Below are 19952 nucleotides of genomic sequence, written 5' to 3'. Positions count from 1 at the left end.
AGCTTCCCATTTTTGCGAGGCATTGAAAAATCTCCCTGTTTTGTGGTTGAGTCTGTTCAGGAAATGAATTATTCGATTGAGGAGCCTTACAGATAATTGTATGCATGTGTGAGGTACAGAGATGGGTTAGTTATTTAAAATTCATGTTAATCACTATTGAACACGGAATGAGTCCATGCAACGTATTATTTGTTAGGCACACCTTCACTCCTGAACTTTAAGCTTGCCATAACAAAAGACATTTCAGCTTTTAATTTTTAAAAGATAATTCCACTTTGACATGGTGGTATTGTGTGTAGATCAGTGACAAAAATCATATACATTTTAAATTCAGGCTCAAACACAAAATGTAGAAAAAGTAAAGGGGTGTGAATACTTTCTGAAGGCTCTGTACGTGAGCAACAACATGTTGTATTCTGACATTGTCACATGGGAAAATCCATATGGGAAAGATGCATGGGACGGAGGAATGAAAGAACGAAAACAGAACTGTCATTGCTGCACATCTATTACACATTATCCAACTCTAGGGACATCGACCTTCAAGAAAATCACTATGAGACATTGTCACCCAGAGTGAGCCCAACCCCTATATAAATCCCAGTACAATGAATGAAAGACTGTCTCATGCATTTGTACCGACAGCCCACACAATGACTGTCACTCAGGCCATTGTACCGACAGCCCACACAGTGGCAGCTTCTTAACATTTCCTCTTCACATGAAGTGGGACCTTGTATGCTGTGGTTCCCTACGTGCTCCCTCTCCCCTTCTCCCTCCTCCTCTCTGTGGTTGAATTTGTCCGGCTCTGACGTACAGAGCTCGTTGAGCCCCCACGGACCGCTGATTGCAAAGTGCAGCCGACGGCAATGCTGCCTGCCACTTCCTGTGCTTGATGATGTCTGAGGGCACGTTGGATTGGATGAGGCTATTACTCCTTTAGAGACATGACGTCCACTTGCCAGTCAGGCAGCCAACCTGACTTCAATGACGCTAATTCGAAAGACCAGAGGGAAAGAATCATCTGTTTGGCCCAGACAGACTATTCTTCCCTGCTCCTCTTTCAGAGTTACACCATTGAAGTCAGTGGGTTTCAGAGAACAGGACGGTACTTGTGACATTTGTAGAGTAAGGAGGTGAGGTGGCTCTATAAAGCCAGTGTCTCTCAGACTTGCAGAGAAAGGTTGTTCACGTGTCTCTGTAATGGCTGAAGGAGGTGCCTACCCAAACAATTTTAACTTCTACTTTTAAAAATCCAACTCTCTAAAAACAAATCTCTCACCATTGCTGCCTGCTATAGACCACCCTCTGCCCCCAGCTGTGCTCTGGACACCATATGTGAACTGATTTCCCCCCGTCTATCTTCAGAGTGCGTGTTGCTAGGTGACCTAAACTGGAACATGCTTAACACCCCAGCCATCCTACAATCTAAGCTTGATGCCCCCAATCTCACACAAATTATCAATGAACCTACCAGGCACCACCCCAAAGCCGTAAACACGGGCACCCTCATAGATATCATCCTAACCAACTTGTCCTCTAAATACACCTCTGTTTTCAACCAAGATCTCAGCGATCACTGCCTCATTGTCTGCATCCGTAATGGGTCTGCGGTCAAGCGACCACCCCTCATCACTGTCAAACGCTTCCTGAAACACTTCAGCGAGTAGGCCTTTCTAAATCGACCTGGCCGGGGTATCCTGGAAGGATATTGACCTCATCCCGTCAGTAGAGGATGCCTGTTTGTTTTTTTTGAAATGCCTTCCTCACCATCTTAAATAAACATGCCCCATTCAAGAAATGTAGAACCAGGAACAGATATAGCCCTTGGTTCTCTCCAGACCGAACTGCCCATAACCAACACAAAAACATCCTATGGCGTACTGCATTTGCATCGAACAGCCCCTGTGATATGCAACTTTTCAGGGAAGTTAGAAACCAATATACACGGGCAGTTAGAAAACACAAACTCCAAAAAGTTCTGGGACACTGTAAAGTTAATGGAGAATAAGAACACCTCCTCCCAGCTGCCCACTGCACTGAGGATAGGAAACTCTGTCACCACTGATAAATCCACTATAATTGAGAATTTCAATAAGCATTTTTCTACGGCTGGCCATGGTTTCCACCTGGCTACCCCTACCCCGGTTGACAGCACTGTACCACCCACAGCAACTCGCCCAAGCCTTCCCCATTTCTCCTTCTCCCAAATCCAGTCAGCTGATGTTCTGAAAGAGCTGCAAAATCTGTTGTCCGGGCCTCTGGCAGTCTCTATGGGGGTGCCAGAGGGTTAAATTCTTGGGCCGACTCTCTTCTCTGTATATATCAATGATGTTGCTCTTGCTGCTGGTGAGTCTCTGATCCACCTCTACGCAGACGACACAATTCTGTATACTTCTGGCCCTTCTTTGGACACTGTGTTAACAACCTTCCAGAAGAGCTTCAATGCCATACAACTCTCCTTCCGTGGCCTCCAACCGCTCTTAAATAGTAGTAAAACTAAATGCATGCTTTTCAACCGATCACTGCCTGCACTTGCCCGCCTGATCAGCATCACTACTCTGGACGGTTCTGACTTAGAATATGTGGACAACTACAAATACCTAGGTGTCTGGTTAGACTGTAAACTCTCCTTCCAGACTCACATCAAACATCTCCAATCCAAAGTTAAATCTAGAATTGGCTTCCTATTTTGCAACAAAGCATCCTTCACTCATGCTGCCAAACATACCCTTGTAGAACTGACCATCCTACCGATCCTCAACTTCGGCGATGTCATTTACAAAATAGCCTCCAATACCCTACTCAATAAATTGGATGCAGTCTATCACAGTGCCATCCGTTTTGTCACCAAAGCCCCATACACTACCCACCACTGCGACCTGTACGCTCTCGTTGGCTGGCCCTCGCTTCATACTCGTCGCCAAACCCACTGGCTCCAGGTCATCTACAAGACCCTGCTAGGTAAAGTCCCCCCTTAGCTCACTGGTCACCATAGCAGCACCCACCTGTAGCACGTGCTCCAGCAGGTATATCTCTCTGGTCACCCCCAAAACCAATTCTTCCTTTGGCCGCCTCTCCTTCCAGTTCTCTGCTGCCAATGACTGGAACGAACTACAAACATCTCTAAAACTGGAAACACTTATCTCCCTCACGAGCTTTAAGCACCAGCCGTCAGAGCAGCTTACATATTGTTCAAGGATAATCTAAAAACAAAGTTGTACTCATTGTCCAGGCCTGTTTGTCTTGTTAATGGCATCTTCACGCCTTTATAATTGAAGAGAGACCACTGGTAATGGTCTTCTATCTTTAGAAGGCTGGGCCATGTTGGCGATACGAACCAAACCTAATTTCAGTCAGTAGGAACTCTGATAGTACCACTTGATTGAACACCAACAAAGTGCTTAGCTAAACCAAATTGAAACCACGGCCGTAGTGACAGGATTTTAATGGAACAACAAGCTAGTGATATGTCTTATATATATATATGTATGTGTTCATCAAATCAGTAACACCTGGTAATTGTACAGCTTACTTGGTCACAGTGGTCTTCAAGGTGTAAGCCATAACTAGCCATGTACAGATTCAATAGCCCAAGACACTCCGGCTGGTGCGCCGTTACACGAAAATGCATTCAGCAATCCAAATGACAGTTTAATATCTCGAAGAGGCTAGTATGATAGCATCCATGCCTATTAGGGACCAGAATATACTCATGCTAAAGCTGAGAAAAGCAATAAAGAAACAGCTTAGGCTATTCTCTGTTCGGAATTCATTAAGGGACTGATTCAATTCAGGACAGAATATGTGCTGTAGGTTACAAGGCTCGCTGGGTTCAACACTTAAAAGGAAAACTCCACCCCAAAATGATATTTTGGTATTTATTTCATGAGAAACAAAATACCAAAACATGTGAAACATTTTGGGGCGATATCAACAATTGACTAATGAAACAAATGCCAAAAGATAGTTTTGGGTGAAAACCATCTTAAGTGGGCCTAATATTCATTATGGTTTAGCTCGCTAGAGAGACTTCATAATCTAAATGTAGTGATGGAGTAATAAACTAATAGGGATGAACAGAGACACAATACTGTATGACTGTATAATGATAGGGATTAACAGAAAATACAGTATGACTGTATAATGATAGGGATGAACAGAGAAAATACAGTATGACTGTATAATGATAGGGATGAACAGAGAACCATAGTATCAATTCACTATCCCATTACACCTTTCTCTCTGCTAGATGTTGAGGTTGAATGTATCGATCAGATGAGGTTACTGGAAAGGTTAGAAGTGCCATTATCTTTTCCCCCCCTATTCTAGCCTGTTTCTTCCTGACATGGCCTTAGTCCCAAATTGGCCCTTTGGCTCTGGTCAAAAGTAGTGTACTATAAAGGGAATAGGGTGGCATTAAGGATGCATCCATAGCATTCATCAACACAGCCTTGCCTTCTCCATTTGAAACATGTATAGTATATATACACAAAAGTATGTGGACACCCTTTCAAATTAGTGGATTCGGCTATTTCAGCCACACCCGTTGCTGACAGGTGTATAAAATAGAGCGCACAACCATAGACAAACATTCGCAACAGAATGGCCTTACTGAAGAGCTCAGTGACTTTTAACGTGGCACAGTCATAGGATGCCACCTTTCCAACAAGTCTGTTCGTCAAATTTCTGCCCTGCTAGAGCTGCCCCGTTCAGATGTTAGTGCTGTTATTGTGAAGTGGAAATGCCTAGGAGCAAAAGCGGCTCAGCCGTGAAGCGGTAGGCTCACAGAACCCTAAGATCACCATGCGCAATGCCAAGTGTCAGCTGAAGTGGTATAAAGCTTGCCACCATTGGACTCTGGAGCAGTGGAAACTCGTTCTCTGGAGTGATGAATCATACTTGACCATCTGGCAGTCCGACAAACAAATCTGGGTTTGGCCGATGTCAGGAGAACACTAGCTGCCCCAATGCATAATGCCAACCATAAAGTTTGATGGAGAAGGAATAATGGTCTGGGGCTGTTTTTCAAGGGTCAGGCTCCTTAGTTCCAGTGAAGGGAAATCTTAACGCTACAGTATACAATGACATTCTAGTCGATTCTGTGCTTCCTGTGGCAAGAGTTGGGGAAGGCTTTCCTGTTTCAGCATAGCAATGCCCCTGTGCGCAACGCAAGGTCCATACAGAAATGGATTGTCGAGATCGGTGTGGAAGAACTTGACTGGCTTGCACAGTGCCCTGACCTCAACTCAATTGAACACCTTTGGGATGAATTGGAACGCCGACCGCGAGCCAGGCCTAACTGCTCAACATCAATCTGACCTCACTAATACTCTTGTGGCTGAATGTTCAATGCAGCAATGTTCCAACAGCTAGTGGAAAGCCTTACCAGAAGAGTGGAGGCTGTAACAGCACCAAACGGGGGACCAACTGCATATTAATGATTTTGAAATGAACAGGTGTCCACATACTTTTGGCCATGCAGTGTAGTTTCCAACCATAATTGTTCCCCAACAATGACTGTGGATCTGTCTCAATGCGTTAGTCACCTGCAATACCTCAGACAGTACTGGTACTATTTTGTCAAAACTTGGGTGAATGATGAGTCTTGCCATAAAGATCTGGCATTTGCTAAATGACATGGATTGGCCCAAAGTGGGAGCTAAAGTAATTAACTGAAAATGTGTTATTGCGTGTGACTATCTCAATTGTCCTTTTTCTTGGGTGCCGACATCTTTGCAGTTGCCTTGTTAAATGTGATTTGACTCAGTGAGCAACAACCATTATAATGCCCTCTCCTTCTTGAGGTTTCCTAACAAAGACAAACACACTTGCAATGAGCAGCTTTTTCCTTTGCAAATTATTATCTACTCAGCGAAGGAAAATCACTTGACTTTTGAGTGAAACAATGTTACTTTCGGCTGTTTGTTTTTTTTCTCCTCTTGTTTGTTTGGCCTCGGAACCCAACGAAGCAGACAAGAGACCCAACTCCCTGGCAGAGAGTACACAGGTCCTCTCTCGCAGTAGTCCACTCTATCTGATAATGATGGTGATTGTGAACAAGCCAACTGCTTTATTCTGCCAAATGAGCAATAAACAGACACCTGAAATGACCTTGGACCAGTGAACCAGGAACCGGTGAAACAGGGGGCGGTGTGTTTGATGTGTTTGAGATGATTATGGACCAGGGGGACAGGCTCTTACGTGTTTGAGGTGTGAACCGGGCTCAGGCTCTGATGCATTTGAGAGGTGATCACCATGTCATCATGGACATAATGAGTTGGACATGGCTGGCCCTGTAGTGCTGCTCTGATCTGACCTGCAGCATCAACAGGCTATGGGGAAGATCCCTCCCCTCTGACCTTCTCCTGCAATGGCCTTTGAGAAGGAGGTGAGGAGTATGTAATTGATATTCTTCCTGTGTTGACTGTAACCTGACCTCTGACACGACAGTCAATATGTTTCAAACAAATTATTTTAGCCATCTGCGTTGTGTTCCACCTATGGTTTTACCACACCACTCAGACTTCAATTAACATAAAGAGTATAAACAGTACGGCTGGGAATTGCCAGGGACCTCATGATACAATATTATCACGATACTTTGGAGCCAATATGATATAAATGTATGTATTGCGAATCTATATGTATTGTGATTTGGTACTGTGATTGCGATTCGCATTAATTTCCAAAAGTTCCAACTAGAGGTCGACCGATTAATCGGCATGGCCGATTTGAAGTTTTCATAACAATCGGTAATCGGCATTTTTGGACACTGATTATGGCCGATTACATTGCACTCCACGAGGAGACTGCGTGGCAGGCTGACCACCTATTACGCGAGTGAAGCAAGGAGCCAAGGTGAGTTGCTAGCTAGCATTAAACTTATCTTATAAAAAAAAAAATCACAGCCTACTTCGCCAAACGGGTGATGATTTAACAAGCGCATTAGCGAAAAAAGCACTGTCGTTGAACCAATGTACCTAACCATAAACATCAATGCCTTTCTTAAAATCAATACACAAGTATATATTTTTAAAGCTGCATATTTAGTTAAAATAAATTCATGTTCGCAAGCAATATTAACTAGGGAAATTATGTCACTTCTCTTGTGTTCGTGCAAGCAGAGTCTGGGTATATACAGCAGTTTGGACACTTGGCTTGTTGCGAACTGTGTGAAGACCATTTCTTCCTAACAAAGACCGTAATTAATTTGCCAGAATTTCACATAATTATGACATAACATTGACGGTTGTGCAATGTAACAGCAATATTTAGACTTATGGATGTCACCTGTTCAATAAAATACGGAACGGTTCCGTATTTCACTGAAAGAATAAAATGTTTTGTTTTCGAAATTATAGTTTCCGGATTTGACCATATTAATGACCTAAGGCTCGTACTTCTGTATGTTTATTGTATTTTAATTAAGTCTATGATTTGATAATTGATAGAGCAGTTTGACTGAGCAATGGTAGGCAGCAGCAGGCTCGTAAGCATTCATTCAAACAGCACTTTCCTATGTTTGCCAGCAGCTCTTCGCAATGCTTGGACGCACAGTGCTGTTAAACTCCCGAGATTAGGCTGGCAATACTATAGTGCCTATAAGAACATCCACTAGTCAAAAGGTTAATGAAATACACATGAGAGAGAAATAGTCTTATAATAACTACAACCTAAAACTTCTTAACTGGGAATTTTGAAGACTCATGTTAAAAGGAACGACCAGCTTTCACATGTTCTCATGTTCAGAGCAAGGAACTTAAACGTTAGCTTTAAAAAAAAAATTTTTTACATGGCACATATTGCACTTTTACTTTCTTCTCCATCACTTTGTTTATTCATTATTTAAACCAAATTGAACATGTTTCATTATTTGAGACTAAATTTATTTTTATTTACTATTTAAGTTAGAATAAGTGTTAATTCAGTATTGTTGTAATTGTCATTAAATATATCTATATATTTTTTTAAATTATTATTATTTATTTTTTATTTTCTTATTATAAAAAATAAAAAAAGAAATTGGACGATTAATAGGTCTCTGCTTTTTTTAGTCCTCCAATAGTCTGTATCGGCGTTCAAAAATCATAATCGGTCGACCTCTAGGTCCAACCAGTCAAAATCCCTTGTTTTTGAGACAGCGGTGTCACGGAATCTGTACGTTGTATTCATTAAGTATGTTGTAGCAATTTTTTAAATATTCATTATGATGTATTGCAATATTGTTTTTAGATCAACAAAAAAGTAAAAAGTGAAAATAACAGTGGTCATTTGCATGACAATTAATCATTACCCAAAATACCATAACCGCCAAAGACATAATCAGCAGAGCAGAAAGAACCAAGACGCTGACCCGGTCTAGTCTCACCTGACCCTACCACAACATTACGTATGTATCCATCCCTTCTGTTTCCACGAGACATCCCTGAGGAATAGTCACTGAACAATATCTGAGTTAGTCACATGAACTGGTATGCAATAATATATCAAATAATTACACAAAGGCCAAACATTTAATGGATGCAACGTTAAAGTAAGGAATAAATTATATTAAATAAAAGTCCAGTACTGGGCTCCCAAGTGGAGCAGCGGTCTAAGGCGCGGCATCTCAGTGCAAGAGGCGTCAATACAGTCCCTGGTTCGAATCCAGGATGTATCACTGGCCATGATTGGGAGTCCCATAGGGCTGCGCACAATTGGCCCAGCGTCGTCCAGGTTTGGCTGGGGTAGGCTTTCATTATAAATAAGAATTTGTTTTTTATTTCACCTTTATTTAACCAGGTAGGCCAGTTGAGAACAAGTTATAATTTACAACTGCAACCTGGCCAAGATAAAGTTACACATGGGATAAACAGTCAATAACACCATAGAAAATCTGTATACAGTGTGTGCAAATTAAGTAAGGAGGTAAGGCAATAAATAGGCCATAGTGGCTAAGTAATTACAATTTATCAATTAACACTGGAGTGATAGATGTGCAGATGAGGATGTGCAAGTAGAAATACTGGTGTGCAAAAGAGCAGAAAAAAACAAACAAATATGGGGATGAGGTAGGTAGTTGGTTGGATTAATAATAGATAATTACAGATGGGCTGTGGACAGCTGCAGCGATCGGTAAGTTGCCCTGACAGCCGATGCTTGAAGTTATAGTGGGGGAGATAGAAGTCTCCAACTTCAGTGATTTTTGCAATTCGTTCCAGTCATTGGCAGCAGAGAACTGGAAGGAAAGGCAGCCAAAGAAGGTGTTGGCTTTGGGGATGACCAGTGAAATATACCTGCTGGAGTGCGTGCTACGGGTGGGTGTTGCTATGGTGACCAGTGAGCTGAGATAAGGCGGAGCTTTTCCTAGCAAAGATTTATAGATGACCTAGAGCCAGTGGGTTTGGCAATGAATATGTAGCGAGGACCAGCCAACGAGAGCATACAGGTTGCAATGGTGGGTATTATATGGGGCTTTGATGACAAAACGGATGGCACTGTGATCCAATTTGCTTAGTAGAGTGTTGGAGGCTATTTTGTAAATGACATTGCCCAAGTCAAGGATCAGCAGGATAGTCAGTTTTACGAGGGTATGTTTGGCAGCATGAGTGAAGGAGGCTTTGTTGCGAAATAGGAAGCCGAGTCTAGATTTAATTTTGGATTGGAGATGCTTAATATGAGTTAAGAAGGAGCGTTTACAGTCTTGCCAGACACCTAGGTATTTGTAGTTGTCCACATATTCTAAGTCAGAACCATCCAGAGTAGTGATGCGGGTCAGGCGGGCAGAGATTGGTTGAAGAGCATGCACTTAGTTTTACTAGCATTTAAGAGTAGTGGGAGGCCACAGAAGGAGCGTTGTATGACATTGAAGCTAGTTTGGAGGTTTGTTAACACAGTGTCTATGAAAGAACAGATGTATACAGAATGGTGTTGTCTGCGTAGAGGTGGATAAAAGAATCACCCGCAGCAAGAGCGACATCATTGATATTACAGAGAAAAGAGTCGGCCCGAGAATTGAACCCTGTGGCACCCCCATAGAGACTGCAAAAGGCCCTCCAACAGACCCTCCGATTTGACACACTGAACTTTATCTGAGAAGTAGTTGGTGAACCAGGCGAGGCAGTTATTTGAGAAACCAAGGCTGTCGATTCTGCCGATAAGAATGTGGTGATTGACAGAGTCGAAACCTTGGCCAGGTCGATGAAGATGGCTGCACAGTAATGTTTTTTAAATCGATGGTGGTTATGATATCGTTTAGGACCTTGAGCGTGGCTGAGGTGCAACCGTGACCAGTTCGGAAACCGGATTGCATCGTGGAGAAGGTATTGTGGGATTCGAGATGGTGGGTGATCTGTTTGTTCACTTGGCTTTCGAAAACTTTTGAAAGGCAGGGCAGGATAGATATAAGTCTGTAACAGTTTGGGTCTAGAGTGTCTCCCCCTTTGAATAGGGGGATGACTGCGGCCGCTTTCCAATCTTTAGGAATCTCAGACGATACGAAAGAGGTTGGAACAGACTAGTAATAAGGGTTGCGACAATGGCGGCGGATAATTTTAGGAAGAGAGGGTCCCAATTGCCTAGCCCAGCTGTTTTGTAGGGATCAAGATCAGCTCTTTCAGGACATCAGCTGCCTGGATTTGGGTGAAGGAGAAGCTGGGGGGGGACTTGGGCCAGTTGCTGCGGGGGTCCAGAGCTGTTGGCTGGGGTTGGGGTGGCCAGCCGTAGCGAAATGCTTATTGATATTCTCGATTATTGTGGATTTATCTATCGGTGGTGACCGTGTGACTTTTTGGAATTAGTGCTGCAGGATGCCAATTTCTGTTTGAAAAAGCTAGCCTTTGCTTTCCTAACTGACTGTGTATATTGATCCCTGAAAAGTTGCATATCGCAGGAACTATTTGAAGCTAGTGCAGTGCGCCACAGGATGTTCTTGTGCTGGTCAAGGGCAGTCAGGTCTGGAGTGAACCAAGGGCTATATCTGTTCTTAGTTCAAAATGTTTTGGGAAAAGGGCATGCTTATTTAAGATGGTGAGGAAGACAATTTTGAAGAACAACAAGACATCCTCTACTGACGGGATGAGGTCAATATCCTTCCAGGATACCCGGGCCAGGTCGATTAGAAAGGCCTGCTCACAGAAATGTTTTAGGGAGCGTTTGACAGTGATCAGGGGTGGTCGTTTGACCGCGGACCCATAACGGATGCAGGCAATGAGATCCTGGCTGAAAACAGCAGAGGTGCATTTAGAGGGCAAATTGGTCAGGATGATATCTATGAGGGTGCCCATGTTTACAGATTTTGGGTTGTACCTGGTAGGTTCCTTGATAATTTGTATGAGATTGAGGGCATCTAGCTTAGATTGTAGGACGGCCGGGGTGTTAAGCATACCAGTTTAGGCCACCTAACAGTACGAACTCTGATAATAGATGGGGGGCAATCAATTCACATATGGTGTCCAGGGGACAGCTGGCAGCTGAGGGGGGTCTATAACAAGTGGCAACAGTGAGAGACTTATTTCTGGAGAGATGTATTCTTAAAAGTAGTAGCTCTTACTGTTTGGGCACAGACCTGGATAGTAGGACAGAACTCTGCAGGCTCTCTCTACAGTAGATTGCAACTCCGCCACCCTTTAGCAGCTCTATCTTGACGGAAACTGTTGCAATTGGGGCTGGAAATGTCAGAATTTTTGGTGGCCTTCCTAAGCCAGGATTCAGACACAGCTAGGACATCAGGGTTGGCGGAGTGTGCTAAAGCAGTGAGTAAAACAAACGTAGGGAGGAGGCTTCTGATGTTAACATGCGTGAACCCAAGGCTTTTCCAGTTACAGAAGTCAACAAATGAAAGAGCCTGGGGACACACAAGGCCTGGGTTAACCTCTACATCACCAGAGGAACAGAGGAGGAGTAGGATAAGGGTGCGGCTAAAGGCTATAAGAACTGGTCGTCTAGTGTGTTTGGAACAGATTAAAAAGGAGCAGACTTCTGGGCGTGTGTTGGTAAAATTATGATTAAATGACTGAACAAATCATTTTAAATGAAACTGTAACTAAGTAAACTTAGTTACAAATAAAATAATCTGTTTTATACTCTGTTTTATTATATCTGATTAACAATATGAGTTCATACGATGGGATTGTGTGACACGGACAAGGAGTAATTAAAGTTAATGAACACCATTCCAACTAGGAAGAAACGAATGGGTTGGGGACTGTGTAAACACATCAGGTCGTTAACCTATGGTTGAACCTACAGAAACTTAGCTCTGGGGTTTTTAGATAACCTAGGAATGCACTCACTGTCTTTTCTGTTAATTAGAACTGCCAGCTCAGTGGTGATCGATAATGATAAATTCTGTTACCTATTATTAGAAAGACTGGTCTCCATCTATTTTATGCAAACAAGAATCTTACAAATTCTCATAAAATAGATGAAGGGTTTTCAATTAATGAAAGCACATTGGCATAATTAAATTACACTAACAGCGTGGTAGGACAGAGTCAGGGCATAATGCCCAGAGAAGAGCATGGTAGGGTGCGAGTACAGTGGAGGTAAACCTCGGCATTGAGTGACGATAAGAGAGGCTGCATCTCTGGAAGCCCCAGTAAAACTAGGTGCAGTCTCCGAATGTGTGGGGGGTGGTGCAAGGGAGGTAACCGAGGCATGTAGAGCGGGACTAGGGGCTCCGCGGTAAAACAAAACAATGAGAGCTAACCTAAACAAGAGTATACAAGGAGTATACAACATATTAACATTAGAGGGAGGCATAAAGCAATCACAGGTGATGATTGGGAGGGCTAGACAACAACCGTTAAATAGCGAAGACAGCAACAACAACAACAGGTAAATGGCGATGAATGGGCAGAGAAGGTCACTTAGCTACACACAGGGCCAGAGTTCGAGGCTGGGGCCGACAGATAAACAAAATGAAGTGCCGTGTTAATGAACAGTAGGCATCAGCTGTGTAGCCGAGTGATCATAGGGTCCAATAAGCAGCAATGGATGAAACAGGGAGCCGCTCCGCAGTCGTCACTACGCTAGGCAGAGCGGGAGACACAGCGCTCAGAGTTAGCGGCCCGGGGAAAGTAGCTGGGTCCTCACCGACATCAACAACAGAGGCCGGTTGAGAGCACATCGGCCGAAATACGTCAGCAGACCAGTCGTGATGGATCGGTGGGGCTCCGTGTCGACAAAAGGTCCAGGCCAATTGGCAAGAGAGGTATTGTAGTTGGTGTACTTTGTTTGCTAGCTGGGGGAATGGGCCTAGCTCGAGGCTAACTGGTGCTTGCTTCTGGACAAGGGCGTTGGCCACGATAGCCATTCGGTAGCAGCTAGCTAGCTGCGGTGATCCGGTGCCATGGTCCAGGGTTTGCGGCAGGAATCCGGTGATGTAGTGGGGGAAAAAAGCAGTCCAATATGCTCAGGGCTGATATCTGCCAGTCTGCACAGCGCGTTATTATCCGGGCTAAAGCGGCTGGTGACTGTGCTAAAAGGTAAAGACTGCTAACAGTGGCTAACAATGACTAAATAGCTAGTAGCTAATTAGCTAGCTAGCTTCTGAAGGCTAGCTCCTGATGGAGGTTCCAGTTATAAGGTCTAAAAAAAATAGCAGATCCGTACCACGTTGGGTGAGGCGGGTTGCGGGAAGGTATATTTAAGAAAAAAATGGAAAAAAGAGTTTGAAATGTATATAAAAAGGTGATAAATGCAGATTTTTTTTACACGTGACAAAAACAAACATGTCCTGCTGCTACACCATCTTGAGAAAAATAAAAGTTTATAATTTAGCCCAATTAGGCTACATCATGCTGGATATCAAAAAGAGCATATTTCTACAATTAGGCCAAGGCTATTACACAGAAGAACAGTTTACCAATTACATTAAAGATGCGCTTCTGTAAAGAGGATAAGCCCTGTTTGGAAATGAGCAGCTATAATAACTGGACTCCAGAGAAATTCTACAGAATGAGATGAAGACTTGTGTTGTCAGGCCACAGATAACTAGAATTGAGATACTTCAGAGATGTTCTGCGCTTCCCCAAACAGAGTTGTTACTCTATTATTAATTAAATGAATTTTAAAAATCTGATTAAAATTCAATGAACCAAAGTTCAGAGTAAGGTTTTGTTATTCTAATTAAATAATATCCAAGGCCATGGATTAATGATGGAATTCTGTTCAAATAAATCATAATAAAGTTTGATCAGGCTGCAACTCAACAAGCAGAGTATTGACTTGAATAAATTCATACAGACTTTTCTATTAGTTCAGGTCACTGATCTGATTTCCTCTCATTACGTCAAACGGATGAAGATGTAACTGAACTTGATGTTTCTTTGTAGGCAAGAGTTCAGCAGAGGACAAACCATGGATACCTGTACCAGCCTCTATTCACATAGGATACAAAAAGCTTACCCCAAATCTGAGAGGACCACAAATGGGGATAATGCTCTATGCTCCAAAAGAACTGCATGCTCTTCCCCAGCCGCACCACTTGGCTTACCAAACAAAGTGGCAAGTCAGGCTGTTGATGTTTCTTACAATGATTGATACAGACTTAGTCATTTAAAGAGAAGAGAAACATTCTTGATACACACGGGAAACTGTTGAGCGTGAAAACCCTGCAGCATTGCAGTTGACAGAAACCGGTGCGCCTGGCACCTACTACCATACCCCATTCAAAGGCACACATACACAATCCATGTCTCAAGGCTTAAAAATCCTTCTTTAACCTGCCTCCACCCCTTCTACACTGATTGAAGTGGATTTAACAAGTGACATTAATAAGGGATCATAGCTTTCACCTGGATTCACCTGGTCAGTCTGTAAAAGAGCAGGTGTTCTTAATGTTTTATATACTCATATACTGTGCCTTCAGAAAGTATCCACACCACCTGACTTATTGCACATTTTTTTGTGTTACAGCCTGAATTCTAAATGAATTACATTTCCCACCCATCTACACACAATACCCCACAATGACAAAGTAAAAACATGTTTTTATAAAATGTCAAATTTATTGAAAATGAAATATAGAAATCTCTCATTTACGTAAGCATTCACACCCCTGAGTCAATACAAGATAGAATCGCCTTTGGCAGCGATTACAGCTGTGAGTCGTTCTGGGTAAGTCTAAGAGCTTTGCACACCTGGATTGTACAATATACGCACATTATTATTGTGAAAGTTCTTCAAGCTCTCTCAAGTTGGTTGTTGATTATTGCCAGATTGCTATAGATTTTCACGTTGCTTTAAGTCAAAACTGTAACTAGGCCACTCAGGAACATTCAATGTTGTTTTGGTAACTTGGCCTTGAACTTGGCCTTGAATTTGTCTCGCAGTCTGTTGGAAAGCAGACTGAACCAGGTTTTCCTCTAGGATTTTGCCTGTGCTTAGCTCTATTCTGTGTCTTTATATCCTAAAAAAAACTCCCTAGTCCTTGCTGATTACATGCATACCCATAACATGATGCAGCCACCACCATGCTTGAAAAAAAGAGTGGTACTCGATGTGTTGTGTTGGATTTGCCCCAAACATAACACGTTGAATTCAGGACTTAAAAGTTCTTTGCAGTATTACTTTAGTGCCTTGTTGTAAACAGGATGCATGTTTTGGAATATTTTTTTATCCTTTTCACTCTGTTATTTAGGTTAGTATTGTGGAGTAACTACAATGTTGTTGACCCATCCTCAGTTCTCTCCCATCACAGCCATTAAACTCTAACTGTTTTAAAGTCACCATTGGCCTCAGTGGTTTCCTTCCTCTCCGGCAACTGAGTTAGGAAGGACTTCTGTATCTTTGTAGTGACAGGGTGTATTGATAGACCATCCAAAGTGTAATTCATAACTTCACAATGCTCAAAAGGTATTTTTAATGACTGCTTTTTTTTGTAGCCATCTCCCAATAGGTGCCCTTTTTTGTGAGGCATTGGAAAACCTCCCTGGTCTTTGTGGTTGAATCTGTGCATGAAATTCACAGCTCGACTGAGTGACCTTACAGATAATTGTATGTGTGGGGTACAGAGATGGGGTAGTCATTTAAAAAGCATTTTAAACACTATTATTGCACACAAGAGTCCATGCAACTTGTTAAGGACATTTCTACTCCTGAACTTATTTAGGCTTGCCACAACAAAGGGTTTGAATGCTTATTGACTGAAGATTAATTTGTAAATTGAATTCCCCTTTTACATTATGGGGCATTGTGTGTAGGTCAAATAACACAACATCTCAGGCTGTTAGACAATAAAATTTGGGAAAAGTCAAGGGGTGTGAATACTTTCCAAAGGCAATGTAGGTAGTAACTCACCTGCTCTAGCAGCAATGAGGTGTGTGGTTCTGCCAGGGTCTTTAGAGCGGAGCAGGAGGCCCTTTCCTATCTTTGCTCCCAGGGCCTTGGCGTGGTAATTCTCCCTGGTTCTCTCCATGGGGTAATTGGTGGGGTACAGTCCAGAGAACACAATGGTGGTGCCCTCCAGGCTCCGGGCCTTCAGCTCCGGGACGATCTTCCTGATGTCAGGCATCTCTGGGCGTTCCTTCCCGAGGAAGGCGCTGTAGCGGGCGTAGTACTCTCCATGGATACGCTCCAGCACCTCTTCTAGGTAGATGAGGTGGTCATCCTTGTCCACGTCCACCTCCCCTTTCTCTTCCTCTTCCTCCTCCTCCATGCTCGGGTCCAGAGACTCCTCCCCCATGGTGACTCCTGACTGTTCACTGTTCTGGGACTCTGTCTCAGCCTCCCTCCTCTCTAAGCGCCCGTTCTCCTGCTCGGGGTCTGGAGGGAAGACAACCTCTGACCCAGATGTCTCATCTGAGGTCTCCCCTACTACCGCGGAGCTGTTCTCACTCTCCCTTCCTCCAGCCCCACCTGATGGCTCCTCTACTGCTGCCTGCTCCTCCCCTTCCTGTTTGGACTTCTTGGTCTGGCTGGACACCCCGTCCCTCTCGTTGTCTGATGAGGTGGGTTTACCCGTAAGCGAGTCAGCGTCACTGTCGCTGGACAGGTCAAAGTCCAGGTTGCTGTTGGGCTCATGGAGGTCTGGAGGAGTGGATGATGGAGGAAGAGGAGTGGAGGATGAGTTCACCCCACCCGGAAGGGGAGCTTCCTCCCCTGAGCCCAATGTCCTGCTGCCATCCTTCCCCTCTCCATTCCCCTCCGCTTTCATCTCATCTTTCACATTCATCCTGTCGCTCACCTGTGCTGCCGCGCTGGCCTCGGCTCCCTCGCCCTGACCCCGCTCCTCCTCCACAGCCTCGCCACCGTCCGGTTGAGTCCGTTCATTAGCTGCTGAACCCTGAGTGGCTGAGGGTGCTGTTGACTCCCCCCTCCCTCCATTGTTGTGGTCTTTGGCCCGTTGTTTCTTAAGACCATTACTCTGCTCCTCTGATGCAGACGACCCCCCAGATGGTCCTGTTTTAGGCCCTGTTGTCCCTGACATTACTGCTGGTTCTGAGGCCTCTGCTGGTCGGCTGGCCTGGCTGCCTGCTAGGGTAAAACATCACAAGTTGAGAATTAGCATATTAAAACACACGCACAGACATTTTGCCACTTAAAATCACTAGACTAGAAGGTGTCTGTGAAAACCTTCCATTTAAGTTGTTTTAGCAGAGGTGTAAAAGTACTTAAGTAGTACTTTCAAGTACTTTTACCTAAGTAGTTTATGGTATCTGTACATCCCTACTGCCTCTGCTCTGGCGGACTCACTAAACAAACATGCTTCATTTGTAACTGAATTCTGAATCTTGGAGTGCGCCCCTGTATATTCGTACATTTTAAAAACAATAAAATGGTGCCGTCCGGTTTGCCTAAAAGAATTTTAAATTATTTATACTTTTAATACTTTAGTTAATTTAAAACCAAATACTTTGACTCAACACTATTTTACTGGGTGACTAACTTTACTCCAGTAATTTTCTATTAAAAAGGTACAGTTGAAGTCGGAAGTTTACATACACCTTTGCGAAATACATTTAAAATCAGTTTCACAATTCCTGACATTTAATCCTAGTAAAAATTCCCTGTCTTAGGTCAGTTAGGATCACCACTTTATTTTCCAAATGATTTATTTCAGATTTGATTTATTTCATCACATTCCCAGTGGGTCAGAAGTTTACATACACTCAATTAGTATTTGGTAGCATTGTCTTTAAATTGTATAACTTGGGTCAAATGTTTCAGGTAGCCTTCCACAATAAGTTGGGTGAATTTTGGCCCATTCCTCCTGACAGAGATGGTGTAACTGAGTCAGGTTTGTAGGCCTCCTTGATCGCACATGCTTTTTCATTTCTGCCCACAAATGTTCTATGGTATTGAGGTCAGGGCTTTGTGATGGCCAGTCCAATACCTTGACTTTGTTGTAATTAAGTCATTTTGCCACAACTTTGGAAGTATGCTTGGGGTCATTGTCCATTTGGAAGACCCATTTGCGACCAAGCTTTAACTTCCTGACTGATGTCTTGAGATGTTGCTTCAATGTATCCACATAATTGTCCTTCCTCGTGATGCCATCTATTTTGTGAAGTGCACCAGCCCCTCCTGCAGCAAAGAACCCCACAACATGATGCTGCCACCCCGTGCTTCACTGTTGGGATGGTGTTCTTCGGCTTTTTAATGACGGTTTTGGAGCAGTGGCTTCTTCCTTGCTGAGCTGCCTTTCAGGTTATGTCGATATAGGACTCGTTTTACTGTGGATATAGATACTTTGTACCGGTTTCCTCCAGCATTTTCACAAGGTTGTTGATTTGTACTTTTCGCACCAAAGTACATTCATCTCTAGGAGACGGAACGTGTCTCCTCCCTGAGCGGTATGACGGCTGCGTGGTCCCATGATGTTTATACTTGCGTAGTATTGTTTGTAAAGATGAACGTGGTACATTTAGGCATTTGGAAATTGCTCCCAAGGATGAACCAGACTTGTGGAAGGAACCATTTTTTTCTCTGAGGTCTGATTTCTTTTGATTTTCCCATGATGTCAAGCAAATAGGCACGGAGTTTGAAGGTAGGCCTTGAAATACATCCACAGGTACACCTCCAATTGACTCAAATGATGTCAGTTAGCCTGTCAGAAGCTTCTTAAGCCATGACATAATTTGCTGGAGTTTTCAAAGCTGTTTAAAAAAGCACAGTCAACTTAGTGCATGTAAACTTCTGACCTACTGGAATTGTGATACAGTGAATTATAAGTTAAATAAGCGGTCTGTAAACAATTGTTGGAAAAAATTGTGTCATGCACAAAGTAGATGTCCTAACCGACAAAACTATAGTTTGTTAACAAGAAATGTGTGGAGTGGTTGAAAAACAAGTTTTAATGACTCCAACCTAAGTCCATGTAAACTTCCGACTTCAACTGCATCTTTACTTTTACTTAAGTATGACAATTTGGGTTCTTTTTCCCAACACTATGTTTTAGGAGGTGTAACTGAATGAAGGCAAATTGACCTGTGGCCACTCTGAGGCATTAAACCACAGCATTGAGAACATTATATGCATCAAAACTATGGTTAAAAAGTGCATACCTCAAGACAATGTTCTCCAAAGCACTTTATCCTCTCAGTAAATCTACTCACTATTTTGAAAACATAAATATGCCCATCACTGAGTCTGGTAGCAGAAACTAGTAAATTATAATACATTATTTATATGAACAGCATAGAATGAAATAGATGTAAAAATCTGGCTTCTCTACAGCCTCTGCGTGATGAATTTTCAGGGTGGGAAGTCAGAGTGGTGACAGACCAGGGGGGGGGACAGACCATGGGTGATGACAGACCATGGGTGGGAACAGGCCATGGGTGGTGACAGACCATGGGTGGGAACAGGCAGCTCATTACAGAGCTCAGTTCACAATACATGTAGGCCCATCATCTCACCATGGTAACTTTTTCATTTTGTGCTACAGTAATATAAAGACCAAATGCACGTCTAATTTACACATCTCCATCTGGCTTACAGGGGTGAACTTGTTTTTTATTTTATTT

General features: G+C 43.2%; 1 protein-coding gene across 4 annotated transcripts in view; it reads right to left on the bottom strand.

Moving 5' to 3' along the window:
* The window catches only part of LOC112264648 (RNA polymerase II subunit A C-terminal domain phosphatase), a 128908-nt gene that overhangs the window by 91864 nt on the left and 17092 nt on the right, over window positions 1–19952 (bottom strand). For 3 of the 4 annotated variants that reach the window (XM_042295502.1, XM_024441395.2, XM_024441394.2), the window contains one exon: window positions 16285–17460. In XM_042295502.1, coding sequence (XP_042151436.1) covers window positions 16285–17460 — 1176 coding nt within the window. The remainder of the gene's footprint in view (window positions 1–16284; window positions 17461–19952) is intronic. The other variant, XM_024441396.2, reaches the window with a different exon arrangement.

This window comes from Oncorhynchus tshawytscha, linkage group LG13 (assembly GCF_018296145.1).
Source record: "Oncorhynchus tshawytscha isolate Ot180627B linkage group LG13, Otsh_v2.0, whole genome shotgun sequence".
In the NCBI taxonomy this organism is placed as follows: Eukaryota; Metazoa; Chordata; class Actinopteri; order Salmoniformes; family Salmonidae; genus Oncorhynchus; species Oncorhynchus tshawytscha.
The sequence above is the reverse complement of the archived record's forward strand: the minus strand, read 5'-3'. Positions and strand labels throughout refer to the sequence as shown.